General features: G+C 36.1%; 1 protein-coding gene across 2 annotated transcripts; it reads left to right on the plus strand.

Annotated features, from left to right (window-relative positions):
• The first annotated feature begins 541 nt into the window (after positions 1 to 541).
• Positions 542 to 14,384, plus strand: kras (v-Ki-ras2 Kirsten rat sarcoma viral oncogene homolog). 2 transcript variants are annotated; one of them, XM_084094708.1, is made up of 5 exons: positions 542 to 934; positions 3,514 to 3,631; positions 4,705 to 4,883; positions 5,478 to 5,637; positions 11,804 to 14,384. In XM_084094708.1, exons 2-5 carry the CDS (start codon positions 3,521 to 3,523, stop codon positions 11,918 to 11,920), a joined length of 567 nt encoding a protein of 188 aa, XP_083950834.1. In that variant the 5' UTR covers positions 542 to 934; positions 3,514 to 3,520; the 3' UTR covers positions 11,921 to 14,384. The 2 variants fall into 2 exon arrangements, with proteins under 2 accessions (XP_083950834.1, XP_083950835.1); XM_084094709.1 differs by lacking the exon at positions 11,804 to 14,384 and adding an exon at positions 9,664 to 9,870 and having other exon boundaries at positions 565 to 934.
• Positions 14,385 to 16,565: the final 2,181 nt, after the last annotated feature.

Here is a 16,565-nt window from a genome sequence, read left to right on the forward strand (position 1 = left end):
AATAATTTACAACAGAATAATGAAACACAAACTATTTAAACGTTTGGATACAGCTAAAACAACTTTATACCAACAACCCCATAGATATACTGACCCCTTGTGTCTTTTGTGTTTTAATTGTTCCACCTAAAATAAAAATTCCTAAAACTAAAACTAAAACATTTCTTTGTAAGCTGTAAATACACCAATATTTTGCTCTTCGCTTTTTTCTTTTCATTATAAAATAAGTGAATCATTATATAAATACAATACGTGTTTTGTTGTTAGATTTTCCCCCATATTCCTTACTTTGAGTTTTGTTTTCCAATTTTGTCTATCAGTGGACTATATTTTCATTAAAGTTATTGAAGAAGAAGAAATGCATAGAGTGAAGTATCGAGTCAAACAATAAATAGGCGGGTAATTTGTATTATTCGATAATCATAGACGATTGGCTCTTGCACACCGTATGCAAATGACCTAATTGTGACTGACAAGTGATACATCCAATAAGAATGCAGATACGCGCTGACGTACGCACGTACACGTTCCGGTTATATTTAGGGCCTATATAAGCACCAAGCCAGTCCATTCCAATACTGCCCTAGAGCTTGTTGTCAAAAGCCGGTCATTGCCTAGTATCGAATATGTGGTAGCACATTCTCGTGTGCTATTACACTAAAATTAAAGTGCATTTATTATCCGTCGTATAACCATATTTAGACTGGACTCCCCCGTGTTGATTATCGGCTAGTTATTGATCAAGCCCTACACAACATCTCACTGAAAGGACACCGATCTGGATTATTTGTATCTACAGATGTTTCGTCTACTATAATGCAAGATGCATGCTGGTGCTCGGAAAAGGCTGCTCGACTGCTTAATATTTGTCCTTTTAACCGCCTCCACCTACTGAAAATAACCGTAAACAGCTGAAAATCGTTGATATTTTGTGGTAAGTGATGATTTAGCAACAGTGTGTCCGCCCATATTTGTGTATAACAGCCTCCGAGCGCAGGCCATGTCGCCCAGAAAAAGCATAATTTATCTGTTTTTACGTGTGGTATTGTTGGGTTTCAATCCTTCAAACACTTTGACGGGATTGTCAATGGACATATGAGGCTTTATACACGTTTTTTAAATGGATAATAGCATTATTGCAAGGTCATGATAAACGCTTGAGTCAATAGAGGCTTTTCAGACGCGGAACTTGCTGCAAACCCAGAGGTAAAACATAATAGAGAAGCTGTTAACATGTAGCTATGTTTACCGTGGCGATTAATTATACAAAAGTACGTGAGCGAATTGGTTTAATGTGAGCTTTGTGTATATTTATTTATTCCATTGTATTATTGTCATATCACGCCCAAGTGAAATTCGGGCCCTGCGATATTATGGCGCTTAACTATACTTAACACTGAACTTGTCTTAACTTGATTTAAAATCTAACGTAAATCACTTTGTTTTGTTGGCGTACGTTAAGTCCTTTTAACTTGAAATGTTGCGTTTAATGTTTAACGGATTTAAGTTGTGGTAAGTTAGCCTGCTTTTGAATCGTCTTAAATTAAACGAACACGATTTTTTACAAATATTTCGTTAAGTTTTGTTTTTGTGGACCGTGTATTGTTAAAATATATTGTGCATTTACTAATCCCCTATTCGCTATAACTTACAGATATTGCTACAATCTCGAATGATGCCATATAGTGGTATTCTAGTCAGTTTCAGGTAATCGGTTTAAGTTACAGAGTAATTTATGACTTATAAATGCGACAACAAAAAAAGTTGATGTAAAAAGCTTTGTAACATTTTAGATGGTACTAGCATATAGATAAATAACTTCAAATTGTTACATTTGTGGACTCTGCTATAGTGTAATGTCTGTTGAAGTGATTCTGTTTACTGTAGATTAATCGGTTATGAGTTAAAGTAACGAAAAGTAATTCAAAACTGTGTTCTATAATTAGTTGAATTAGTCTATTTAATTGGTTTCTTTTAGTTGTATTAACAAAGTGATTAAAATATATATATATATATATATATATATATATATATATATATATATATATATATATAGTAAAAAATAATACAGCATGAGGTAACATTAAAGATGAGACCCAGTAATAATATGTATGTAACTTCTATAGGTGTTAACAAAAATTATATATATATACTTCTTATTTATTTATTTATTTATTTATTTATTTATTGCAAACTGTAGTGAATTGTGGTTTTCTGTTGTGGATCTGTTGATTCAGTTACATATTATTGATTAATCTGTTTTAGTTATATTTTTAGCTTTAGGGTTGTTTACACGACACCGCTTTCAACTGGAAACGGAAGATTTTCTATGCATTTGGGCCGTCCATTTGCACGACAACTCTGTTTTGGGGGCCTGACAACGCAAACCTTTAAAAACGGGTTTCAAACGATTTCTTCTCCATGTGAACAGCATAGGCCCTGTCCCAAATGGCACCCTAAAGTAAATACTCGTGGTCTTCCTACGAGTCTGCACTTTCTTGACGTAATGCCGCTTTGACTGTCGGGAAGGAGTCTGCTGCGGATGCGGGCTCGGCAAAAGTGCGCATCGAGGGAGCATATCGGCCACAAAGGGGGTGCTCGCTAGCACCCTTCTGAAACCTAAAATGACAAGTGGGACACCCTACGGTCTAGTGAACTAAATCAGGGATGGGCAACTTCGGTCCTGGAGGGCCACTGTCCTGCAGAGTTTAGCTCCAACCCTGGCAAAAACTATTTTCTAGTAATCCTGAAAACATTGATTAGCTTGTTCAGGTGTGTTTAATTAGGGTTGGAGCTAAACTCTGCAGGACAGTGGCCCTCCAGGACTGAAGTTGCCCATCCCTGAACTAAATGGACACGAGGCACCCATTGTAAGTCCACAAGATCGAAAGTGCATATGAAGTGTGCCATTTGGGACAGGGCCATAAAGGTGAATTTGTGAAATTGGTGACAGGACATGATCGCACATGCGTATTATGTGTTCGTGGGGTGTTTCTTGTAAAAGTGACACTGCCAACTACTGGCCTGGCATGCATAATACAGCCTTTTTGAGTCATTTTCGCATATCTGTGTGAATGGGGATTGCTTTGACAATATTGTCGTCTGTTACATTGTTGTCGTGTAAACGTACCCATAGTTATTAATATGATAAGGCAAGTTTTATTTTATTTTTTTCATCATAAAGCCGAAAGAGGAGTGTATAGCTAATGCTTTAATAATAGTGTTAAAATTCTCTCGTTATGTTGGGTCAGTTCAGTAGACCTGGCATTTTAAGTGTAAATGAGATGTAAACCTTTAGTCTCGCCTAATTGTATGATGTTGTAGTTTAAGGTTAAACAGAAAGGTTGTAGGTTCAAATCCTAAATGGCTTTATTAACGAACTATCACTGTTGTGCCCTTGCGCAAGATTGTTAGACTAACACAGGGTTATTATATGTGCAAGCTATACCAAGAAAGACATTTTGGCAAAATGAACTGCTCATTGATTTTCACCATGTTGTTTTTCTGCTGCAGGTGAAGAATGACAGAATATAAGCTTGTGGTGGTGGGTGCTGGAGGCGTGGGCAAGAGCGCTCTCACCATCCAACTCATCCAGAACCACTTTGTGGATGAATACGACCCAACCATTGAGGTGAGCCATGGGTACCGCTGTCAGGACGCTCACTTTCTACTGCAAAGCTGTGAAACTCACCCTTATGTAAATTTGCATCCACAAAAAAAAAGTACTGTTAAATGTTCAAGAGTGCTATCCGGTTATTCTGGTTTTGAAGAAGGTGGTTACCAGGTGGATTACGCCTTTGTGTTTCTTCCTTTTTAGTTTTCTGGCATAGCGTCAATTTTAAACCTCGAAAAGTGTAGTTTGTGTGGTTTGTAGATGTTATTTTTAGTTGTAATTTTGGATCATTTGTTTTGTAGAGACATGTCCTTTGGAATAATGAATGAATTGGCCAAAATAAGACCAGGTGCATGCATTTCGTTCACCTATACACACATTTTGCTAGAATTAATGAACACTTTTTAAGGGGCCGTTTACACAAGACCGTTTTCAACAAAAAACGGAAAACTGTAAGCCTTTTGGCTGTTCGATTACATCACAACGAGTTCAAATTGCATGTTTTTGAAGTGATATCATGCGTATTGTGTGTTCAGTCTATAGGTGCATAGTTTTTCTTCACACAGTGACATCGTCATCTACTGGCCAGGCGTAATTAATACAGCGTTTGTCAGACGGACTCCTGGCGGTCCTTGGCCAATCATAGTTTGTTTTGTTCCGCGTCATGTTTAGGGGCGTAAAGATGTAACAATGTCCCTGCAGTAACAGACCAGTGTGTAAAACTTTTTAAACAGTCTATGCTGTGAACTTCACATACTTTTGATAATCCAGCATTTAGTTGATCTAATAAGCGCTCCTTGTTGCAGTTGGAAACACGACAGCATTCTTCTTCCATGAGGGGGTTTGGCATCACGATGACTTTTTTTACCAGGTTAAAGAACGCGACACAATTTCACCTGAAATCCTGTAGAATTCAGATTTTTCCAATTGTATGTGTCATACGCATCAGACGTTCAGCTCAAGGTCGTGGGCTTGATGCCTGAGGCTGAGACTAGAGTATTGTCATACGGTGATAAATTGACATTACAGGACCATTAGAGTTTGGCCCTGTTAAACTGCTCAACATGCTCAATGTCACGTCACTTGTGCAGGACTCCTACAGGAAGCAGGTGGTGATTGACGGGGAGACGTGTCTTCTGGACATCTTGGACACTGCAGGTCAGGAGGAGTACAGTGCCATGAGGGACCAGTACATGAGGACAGGGGAGGGATTTCTTTGTGTCTTTGCCATCAATAACACCAAGTCCTTCGAGGACATTCACCACTACAGGTGAGCTAGAAACTGAAAACTGTGCAGATTCAGGTCTGTAAAGCACTAAAACACCTCACAAAGTTGTAGATGTGTAATATTCTCGGTGTGCCAACTAGTCTCCCTATGGAGGATTCCTTTACCCCTCTACAGATAAACCGTAGTCGGGAAAATTCGTTTTGCGTACCTACCCCAAAGTGACAATAAAATTCGGTATCAAAATTCATAAGGAAACACCAGTACTTTGTTTAGGCTTGGTCTGTAGGGAATTCCAAACCTGCGCACATATATTCAAGCGCACATAACTATAGAACCAATTCTTAATGCGCATGTGAACGCCATCAGCGTTTCTCACAGGTTCACGTTTAAAGTCTGTAGAGAGAATGGTGTCGTCTTAGCGGACCCTAATTTAATAACAAATGATCGTTGCGACAGAAGCGAATCAATCAAAACTAACTTTAGCTGGAAAATAACTTTATTAAAGAACCGCTATAAAGCTGAAACAATCTTACCTTAAATTATACATTTATCTCTGTAAAGCTGCTTTGAAACAATCTACATTGTTAAAAGCGCTATATAAATGATGACTTGACATGACTTGACTTGCTTTTGCAGAGAGCAGATAAAGCGAGTAAAGGACTCTGAGGACGTCCCGATGGTCCTGGTGGGGAATAAGTGTGATCTTCCTTCCCGCAGTGTGGACACCAAGCAGGCTCAGGATTTAGCACGTAGCTACGGCATTCCATTCATAGAGACCTCAGCAAAAACGAGACAGGTATGGAAAACATGGACGGACGTGTATTGAATACAAGCGTGTTGGACAAATCAATGAAACTGAAGTTTTGACAGTGACTTTGTTTACATAATGTATTATTTCAAATAATGCATTTTTCAATGTTATGAATATGCGCTAAGAATTTGTTTTTGTTTTTAGCACCATTATTCACATCCGCCAGTGCACAGCACACATAATGAAATTGCATACAGTAGGTGTTACTAGCCACAAAATGCATTTCTATGGACATATTGGATTTATTTTTGTTATTTTTTCGGGGTGACCCACCTAAAAATGTCTTCATGTCAACTTTTTCGACAATTAATATACTAATTGATACATTAATATACATTATATTCACGTCACGCAACTTGTCAATTTGCTAGTTTTTTGGGGTTTTTTCAGCACCCCATAAATGTAATGCTCGCTTTACCGCTATGTTTACGAAGCTGCGCATGACAAAGTCATCACCGATTAAAGTGTTTTCAATGCATGTTTATTACGATTTTAAAATCTGCATATGCCACAGTTTACTACGATTATGAGCTTGATCGCATCAGTTTGATTTAGAGCTGCACGATTCTGGATAAAATGAAAATCACAAAAAAAAATATTCATATGGATCACGATTCTCCCACGATTCTGATCAGGCAACTAAACAAAATAACATGTACTTTACTAGAGGTTCTGACAAAATGTTAATTGCAGACTATTTAAAATGTTTAATTAATCTGAATGAAAAAAAAGAAAAAAGGTTTGAATGATTCAATGACTCGCATTGAATACTTCACTTGTATCGTTACTGGATGAATCTGTGTTTTTAAACGAATCACTTGAATGAGTGATTTAATGACATGACTTGTTGCCACAATGTAATTGATTAAAATCATTATTATTATTTTTTTAAGAAGCGCCAAGTTACTTTAAAAAAGATGATTTACTCTATTTTGATCACTTCAATAAACACATCAGTGTTTATCGGACTATAAACTTCTATCCCAGAACTTCTGTTTTTTTGTTTTTTTATATGAATATTTGTAATATAAATAATGATACTGTGTGGTTAGACTGTTTGTGAAGCAGTTTCATCCCTGCACATGAGAACTGCTCTCTGGGTAAACGACAGCGGCAACACGGCTAACAATGCTCTGGTGTGATTTGTCAAAGGTTTAATAGACACCGGTGAATCGTTGACTTTTAGGAGATCATGATCTTTTAACGATAATCGTGCAGCTCTAGTGTGATTTGAAATATTGTTTACATGAGGTAAAGTTAAATCGCAATATTGCCTAAATCTCATAATCGCATTACGAGGGTGCATGTAAACCTGGCCATTGCAAGACTTTTTTTTATTTTTGACTGATTTAAAGCTGTTTTAAAGACAACATGTAATCAAAATCAACAAATGTCCGTGATTTATATTGTGCTCCATTCATCATTATTAAAAAAAAAATCTTTCTCCACCTCTACTACAACTTTTATGCTGATGCAACCAAGAAGGCCACAATTAAAATGAACCTATAATTTGACAGTACAACATGCTATTCAATCAAATTACCAACCCTACATCTATTATTATTTTGCTCATAAATGCATCATTATGGAAGTTAAATGAGTTTTGAAAGCTATTTCATGTTGTCTTTAATACAATGCAAATATATTGTGGTGTCAAATGTGATTTTGAAACCTCATTTATAATCAGTCGACAAAAATCATATAGAATGAGTCTCCCTTTCAAGAACATGTCTGGGTCCCATTTCACCCGCAATGAAAGGGAAGAAATTAGATTTATTGATTTTTAGCACATTTAATGTACTTTAATTCAAAAACATGTAGATGTAGGCCTATACTGTACATCATTGTAGCATTACTTGTACTACTACTACTTTTTTTTTTTTTTTTGAGGTAACTATTACCTGGACTTTTTGTTACATTCACACATCAGATTTGCAGTTTGAATGTGTAGAATTGTAGGAAAGTTGTCGAGTGCGTGCTGTTGTTTTACGCTGGCTTCATGCATGAGTTTCTGACTAGCTTTATGAATAATTAATGATCAGGTGCACATCACAGAACACAACTGATCTGGCTCTGGGTTTGTGCCTGGTCTCTCTCGTGCATTTATTATCATTTGTCTGTGTTTGATTTCACCTTAAGATAAATTAATCCTTTAATGACTAAGAATGCAGATTGGATTGATTTGATCAAGGGTTCAATCACTATAAATCAACTGGGGATATTAAACTGCACTGTCTGTCATGTTTATAAATCAGGGCAGACGCTCTGTTCCTCCCTCTGCAGTGCTCAAATCACAACTCCTGGTGGTGCTGGGGAATAATAAAGGCTTCTGAATTCATTTTTCTCTCTGTTTCGAGCCACACATGCTACCCACTGGTACCATACTGCATAATTCTTCCTTTATTTTAAATCCAGTGGTGTTCAGGGACACAACTAAGGGTACGTTTACACGACAACAATGAACTTAAAACGTACTACGTAAAGTGTTTTTTTGTGTGTTTTTTTTTGCATTCATGAAATTTTATGTACAGACGATAACGTTGTCAAAACGATCCCAGTTCACACGGATCCGCGAGAACGACTAAACGTTATTATTCACATCAGGCCAGTAGATGGCGATGTCACTTTGTAAAGAAACACTACCTGCCTATAGACTGAACATGTAATACGCATGTCACGGTTTTCACAAATTTGCATTTTTGTAGTTTAAATGGAGACGATACAGGTTTTGTTTTTAAAAACTTGCGCTTTGAAACCCGTTTTCAAAAGATTGCTTTTTCAGGCCCCCAAAATGCTATTTTCATAACTGAACAGAAAAACGCATTGTGTTCTGGTCTTAGTTGAAAACTGTCGTGTAAACGTCCTCTAAACTCTTCTACAATAGTGCGACGATGCTGCATGCCATCGAAGGACCTTGGCTTTTTTTGTGGCAAGTTGATCTAAAAACGTAACTATGCCAGATTCCCTTTTAGTGTTGTCACGGTACCAAAATTTCAGTATTCGGTACCGATACCAGTGAAAATCCACGGTTCTCGGTACCAATTTCGGTACCAAAGTGCTAGAAATCGATAAATTCTTTGCTGATACTTCCTCGTCATCATGGAGAGCGCAGCTCGCACCGTTTCAAAAATAGTCGATCTCTGAATGCGAACGAACTTACTCTGAATTTTAGTAGGCCTATTGTTTTTATATGAGGATCCTTTTTCAAATACAAGGTCAATATTGATTTTCACTAACGACAAAACAACAAATTATCCGTGAATTTATATGGAACTAATCTTTACAAGCTTTCCATCTCTCCTCGTGTACAGTAACGTAACGTTGCATTCGGAGATCGACAAGTTTCTCCTTTCCACAAGCGCTTTCTCTCCCGTGGCGTCTGTCGTTGCTATGCAAACATGAACATAGGCGCTCCTGGAAAAACCATAGACAGTATATAAACGGGAAAAACGAGCGCGCCGCGTCGCTCCTAATATGAGAGATTTGGAATAACGAATCTGCAAAAAACGCGCTATGTGAACGGCCACTTATGGCAACGTGACATTAGCCTAATCCAAAATATTTCCATAAGTGTCTCTTTCCTCCTTTCTTATCAACAAGTGGATTTACAGCCACCACATCAGCAGCACCGCCGGTCGCCATGTCTCAGCGCTTTAATAAAGAGGACGCGCAACTGCACGCGCTCAGTGCATGCATGCGCATCAAGGAACCGGGTTTGAACGGGTCCTCGGTACCACCGGTACTTAAGAAAACTTGGTACCGTGACGTTTACTTTTTTTTTTTAGTACCGACTTGGTACCGAAGTACCGGGTCTTTTGACAACACTATTCCCTTTAAATTTCCAGAAATATGGGGGTAAAAAAACACCACTATCAATTATGCCAGCACTATGTGGGAAAACTTTTTATAGTTGCAGTGGATTCCTGAAATCCAGTTGCGACCGTTGTCCCGTCTCAGTAATGATGGCTGTGCGTTCCTTAACACTGAAGGGAGTTGTGTTTTGCACTGCAGAGAGTGGAAGATGCCTTTTATACTCTGGTACGGGAGATCAGGCAATACCGGCTAAGAAAACTCTGTAAAGAAGAAAAGACGACACAATGCATCAAGCTTAAAAAATGTGTTTTGATGTGAGAGGGGTAAGTTTGAAGCGCTGCCCATCTGCAGTCCAGGTGTTGGGTTCGACATCTGCTGTACACTTTTCACTTGTTCTTGGGTGAATCTCACGAAAACGGTCAAAGAAATAGCCGGGTCATATTTTACCCCAAAATTATGCCATTTCATTAGGGGAAAAAAGGCAATTTTACTGACACTAGCCGCGTTTCCATTACCCTTCAAATTGCGCAAATTGAAATTGCGAATTGAAAATACGCTTAATGGAAACACGTCAATTTCGCAAAAACTCCCATTTATCACAAAAAAGTTTTTACGCTCTCATGAGGTGGTTTTTCAGGCAATTCGAAAAAGGAATATTTCGCAAAACTGCAATGGAAACAGTTTTTGCACATTTACAGTCACCTGACTTAGAAGACGCGGTGTGTTTGAAGTCCATGTATAGCTACGCAAATAATAATACATTTATATTATTTTATTATAACATTTAATAGGCTATATTTAGAAGACGCTTTTATGCAAAAAAGGAACAAAGCTGAGCGTGGAGCGCGCACTGCATGGCACGGAGGCGTGGGCGCGAACACTTGCATTTTCCAATCAACAGTGGAAACAACTTAAAATACTCTATCATTTCTGGTCATACAGAAATTACTTTTATTTGTGTAAACTCACAATAACAAGAAAACGTTGTGCTTTTGTAAAATAAAAGAAACAATCAGACGCACTTTCATGATCTTCGTAAACTGGAGCGCGATAACTGAAACAAAATATAGCCTATGTAGGCTAAAGCTTGAAATGTCCTCTTTAAAACGAACAAATTCGAATTGAAAGCTAATACCTTCTGATTATGTAATCCGTATGAAAGGTGCATTTCTCTCTAAAAGCGCATCTGCTTAACAGCGGAAATGGAGATGTGATTTTAGCCGACAATAGTTTATTAATAATATTAATGGCTCTTCTCATTCAGCACTGCGGGAAAGACATCAATTCCAGTTTCTAATTTGGCCTTAAACCAGTAAAATCAGCATGTTGGAAATGTTTAATAAAGGGGCAAAAAGTCATAAACAAAAATCTGAAAATTCGTCGATATTTACTTTTTTTGCGCAGCAGTTGCTGTAGCCAGTTCAAATTAAAATTTTGGTGTTCAACTTTGCGTTTTAAAAAGACAACCGTTCATTTTTCATTTTTCAATTAGGGGTTAAAAAAGGAAAAACAAATGGACACAAAAGTAGCCTACATGGATCGTTTGGACAGAATACGAGACAGAATTCTTTATTAAATTCATAAAAGAAACAATAATTAGCCTATAGGAATACTGGATTCTAAATCTCAAAGAAATGCCACAATCAAATCCTCGGAGCAGAAATGAGGGCGAAACACCCAGAAACTCTTATATGTGTCGTTCGGGGGTCTTTCCCTGCCATTAATGCTTGGATAACACGCCACGTCTCCTTCCATTAATAATAATAAAAATAATAATAATAATAATGTCTAATGCGGTGGCTGTGATATTATAACCAACGTCCGTTGCGTGATTTTTGGAATGACTTATCGCGAGAGAAAAAAGGACGTTTTAGTCGCATAACATCGGTTAATGGAAACGCCGTCATTTCGCAATAGTTTTTTATCGATATTTAGATAATAGCGGAAAACATTTGCGCAAATCTGTAATGGAAACGCGGCTTATAATAAATGTCACAATGCAAAAAAAAAAGAAAATCCTCTAAACATTTTTTTTTTTAATCAAAATATAATGTATTATTTTTGTTTGATATTTGGGATGAAATATGACAGTTTCTTTGAGATTCACACTCTTATTTAAAACCATCACTTAATTTCTTTTACTTTTTTCACTATTCTTTCAGGAAGGGTTTGGTGAACATGGTCTTATTAACACTGATATGAGACCAGTTTTAATATTGTTATTGTATCTAATGTGTGGAATATGGCTGCAAAAAGTTGGGCATAGATCTGTGAAATATATTTGCTGTAATTCTTTACATAATCACCTGACGTTCTTGTTTTCCCTTTTGTTTTGAAGGGCGTGGACGATGCGTTTTATACTTTAGTCCGAGAAATCCGGAAACACAAGGAGAAGATGAGCAAAGAGGGCAAGAAGAAAAAGAAGAAATCCAAAACAAAATGTGTATTAATGTGAAACCAGCCTTTCCTGTCATTATAGACTCAAAAAGAAAGAAAACAAAACAAGTTCCACAACTGCATTTTGTACATTACACTAAATTATTAGCCTCTTCTGAATACAGAATGGATCCATATTCTACTTGCTTTCTTAAATGAAATAAGCTTTACTTCTCGTTCGGTGCCAGTTGCCCCAAAGTGTTGGTCCCTTGACACCTTGAATGGCTTATTTTATCGGGTGGGCTGTCAGAACTGGTTTTTATTTTGCAGTTGGTTTTTCTAGAGTAGTTTTATAAAGGTGTGGATTTCAAAGCACTCTTTTTGGTGTGCTGTACAAGAACTAGCCATGTAGCGGTTTAGACAGGAACTTTGCATGTGAGTCGCTTGATTTTACAGGAACTGAAACTTTGAGGAATTATTTTTGAGGACCAACACTTCCTGGGTGGTGTTTTGATACATTATCACTGTGTATGACCCTGCCTTTGGATGTCCCAAACTTCCACAAAAAAAAACCACCTGCATGTGAACTTCCATTGTAGTCGGATTAACGCCCTCTCTCTAAAGCCATGGTAATGTGTATATATGGTGAAATCTTAACCACGTTAACCTTATTTCCCTGTTTGCATGCTGTGTTCTGTTCTTTAAACTTCCAGGGAACGGTAATGCGTTGAATACTGTATAATAACCACTGTTGTGTAGAGAGGATTCTCTCAGCTGGTCCAAACTGGCCATTATTAATTTTACTGATATTTTCCATTCTTAAAATCTTCTTTAAATAAAATGACCTCAGTTGGTTTAGAGACCATGTGGCGATAGCAAATCAATCTAAAATCTACAATAATTTCTCATTTTGGTGCGCAGGATTGTGTTAAGGGATGATGTAAAGTAACAAAAAAAAATGGTGATTTAGGCTCTAGATGCCAAAATATGTAAGAAGAAAGAAATTGCAGCAAAATAAGACATGAAATTGTTAATTATACTTTTTATCAATCACTACAGAAATGCAAAGCTGCAGTTGACCAATCAGAATCAAGTATTCCAGAGAGTGTGTAATAATGATTCGAACCTTTATTTTCTGTAAAGATCTACACTAGTGAAAGCCTCACTTCTGCATTCAGAGGAGGATTTTTATTACGTATGAATATTTCCCCTCTTGTGCCCAGCCAAACTGCGCCTTAGAAGTATGAATCATTACATTGAAATGTTTTTTTGCTAAGGGGGCCGTTTACACGACACACTTTTTATGCGTTTCGGGCAACGACAGTGGCGTTTTGGGAACAAGTTTTTGAAAACGATACCGTTATAGTCTCCGTGTAATCTACGAAAACGCAAATTTGTAAAATCGGTGACGTCGTTCGCATGCGTATTACGTGTTCAGTCTATAAGCGCGTGTTTTTTCTTCATCGCCATCTACTGGCCTGGCATGATTAATACAGCGTTTTTAGTCGAATTCGCGGATCCTTGTGAACGGGGATCGTTTTGATGACTTTTCTTGCCTGTAAGGAAAAACGTTTCTCAGTTTGTAGTGCGTTGTCGTGTAAACGTACCCTAATTTGAGATTGGCGAACATCACTCCGTATTAGTTATTCTGATGCAAATGTATGTGGAAAAATGATTCAAACAAATGCCTTGTTGGTTTCTGCTGCCATCAACCATCATTACTCTGTTGGTTCTACAAGCCCAGTTATAATTGATTTAAAGCTTTCCATTTCAAAGAGGCAGTCGTGGTCCAGTATACCATGGTAAAATGTGGTTCTAGCTAGGAGGGCATATTTTCAGCCATCACTCAAACCAAAGAGAGTGATATAAAGACTTCTTTTCTGTGGCAATACTTGTGATGTCATTTATAGGAGATTTACAATACACAAGCAGAATCTTGCTTTGAAACCTTTTACCATGCGTCCTTAACCATCACTAGTTTTGCTTTTCTGATAATTTGACTGTATGACTAATACCGAGAAATCAAAATGCTCAGTAAATCAGGATGTCTGCTTTTATGCAAAGTTCAAAGGATTTTAAGTGATTTCTGTTCCCTTTAAGTCATTCATTTTAATAGCAGTCTGTAACGCAAGTAGCAAAGTCATTAGATATTTTTTGAGTCATTTCTGAAATGTTCTCTGTCTGTTTCTGTGCCAATTGCAAATGTTGATAAAATGGTTCATGTATATACTGTATGGACCTTGTTTTAACAGCCTTTGTACGGTTGTGATAAAGATGAATATTTTGTAAAGTGTGCTTATTTTTCGGTTTAATGAATTGAATGACGCTTAATTGTAATTAAGGGTCACGTGCTAACGGTTGAGAAAGTGCAGGTCTAAGGTCATCTTCTGGCTCTCCTGTTTCAGTGAATGTGATTATTAGGAAGGAAAAAGCTGTTCTCAGATCAGCACAGTTTTATAAATACAAACCCAATATTGTTTTCCCCCATTAATCTTACCAGTCTTATTTAATGTGTAATTAAAAGAAGTACATCAAACCCACAAGAGAGTCTCTGTGTTTTTTTTTTTGTTGTTTTTTTGGTTAATAATTAATGCTTTGTAAAATGATACAGAATACTGTTATGCTAATAGTCTGAAATGGATTTAAAAGTTAATTTGGCTGTTTAACTTTTTTCTTTTTGTGGGAAAAAAATCTCATTAAACCTCATTTAAACATGTCCAAATAATATTTCACCACAAAATTAAATTTTGTTTAGCAATTTTGGTTACACTTTATCTTGAGGTGACAGTACTTAAGCCTATTTTAGTAAATACAATGTAACTTGAGTACTTACTATATAGAGTTACGGTCAGGGTTTGGTTTAGTGTTAGTTACTTGTAATAATGCATAATTTACTCTTTATTACTAGTAAGTACATGTAAACCTTAAAGTCTTACCGTAATTTTTTTTTCTGCATTATAACATTTTCTTGTCAATTAACTTTTTTTTCCCCACCCAAATTCTCAGTACAGAAAAAAATATTTTTATTATTATTATTTTAATTATTATTTTAATTATTATTATTATTTTAAATAAGCCTCTTATGCTCTCCAAACCGGCATTTATTTTATTAAAAAAAAAAAAAAATACAGTAAAAATAGTAATATTGTGAAATATTTTTACGATTTAAAATAACGCTTTCTATTTTAATATTTTATTTCTGAATATTTGAACGTTTTAATTCCTGTGATCAAAGCTGAATTTTCAGCATCATTCCTCCAGTCTTCAGTGTCACATGATCCTTCAGAAATCATTCTAATATGATGCTTTGCTGCTCAAGGAACATTTATTATTATTATTATTATTATTATTAATGCGTAAAAAAATTGTGCTGCTTGATGTTTTCCCAGGATTCTTTGATGAATCGAAAGTTAAAAGAAAATAATTTATATGAAACCGAAACCTTTTCTAACATTGTAGATGTCTTTGTCACCTTTGACCAATTTATTGCATGCTTGATGAGTAAAAGTATTCATATCTTTCAAAAATGTTACTGATGCTAAACCTTTGAACAGTAGTGTATATATCTTTTTGAAGCATTCATCATGAGGTTCGCTCATATAACTTGAGTGTGTGCATGTCTCCTCTGTGCCACAAAGTGGCAGTATTCTCTCATGCTATACGATATAATAGTTTCACAGAAGGTTCTTCTGTAATGTCATCCTAACAGAATTAAAATTACAGGCACTCTCAATAACTCCCTGATTTAATCCAGGGCACAATATCATTCCTTCGGCGTAATTACATTCACCACGTGAAATTAAATATCGAGCTTGCTGTGGATTTGAAACCTACCTTTGTCTCTAGTGCCAAGATGAATAGGTTGTTCCATATTAGTTTAGCTGCAGGCGAAAAGGACACGTTTCATAGGATAAGCCATTAATAATGCAATTTTTAAATGTGATTGCAGTGTTCGGATGTCATCTCTGGTGTCTTGGGCACAGTTTTACAAGGAATACCAAATTATACATGAATGTGCAGAAAACCTTTAGAAATCTCAATAAAACTGTGCATAGATGGACCCTAAATTAATTTTGTTTTTTAAAATGTTATTTTGACCCTGTTAATCCTGTCACTGCACTTGAAGTCAAGGTTGACCAATGAAGTTTTTATATAACCTTTTTTTTCATTCATTTTTTCATTTTCATATTAATAAATAATTATTTTTGGCAACGCTTTACTATTAGGTTTCATTTGTTAACTGTATTAGTATATTATATTGAACTAATAATACACATATTTTTACAGCATTTTATTCATCTTAAATCAATGGTCATTTTAAAATCCAAAGTTGTATATTTGTACATGAACAAACAATAAACAATTATATTTTTTCTGATGTTAACAAATATTAATAAATGCTTTAGAAATATATATGGCTCACTGTCAGTTCATGTTAGCTAATGCATTAGCTAAAGTTTAGGACTTTATTGTAAATGAGACTTTATTGTAAAGTGTTACTGAATTTTTTGGTATTTCTGGGAAGATTCCATTTGCATGTCAGGTACTATTATTTTGAATTCAGATATTTTAATGATTTTACTTATTAGTATGGAATTCCATTTCTGCCATATAAGAAAAAAACAAAGTTATAGTTATAGCTATAAATTGAGTATAAAATTGAATATATAAAATATAAAATGAGACAGTTATCAACATAAAAAGTTTAAATTATGAGGTCAAAA

This window comes from Abramis brama (assembly GCF_963993115.1).
Source record: "Abramis brama genome assembly, chromosome: 20".
NCBI lineage: Eukaryota > Metazoa > Chordata > Actinopteri > Cypriniformes > Leuciscidae > Abramis > Abramis brama.

Coding starts and splice junctions, on each gene's coding strand:
- kras (XM_084094709.1), top strand. CDS start 3,521: ATGACAGAATATAAGCTTGTGGTGGTGGGTGCTGGAGGCGTGGGCAAG. Junction 4,884..5,477: donor GAGGACATTCACCACTACAG/GTGAGCTAGAAA, acceptor TTGCTTTTGCAG/AGAGCAGATAAAGCGAGTAA. Junction 5,638..9,663: donor CCTCAGCAAAAACGAGACAG/GTATGGAAAACA, acceptor TTTGCACTGCAG/AGAGTGGAAGATGCCTTTTA.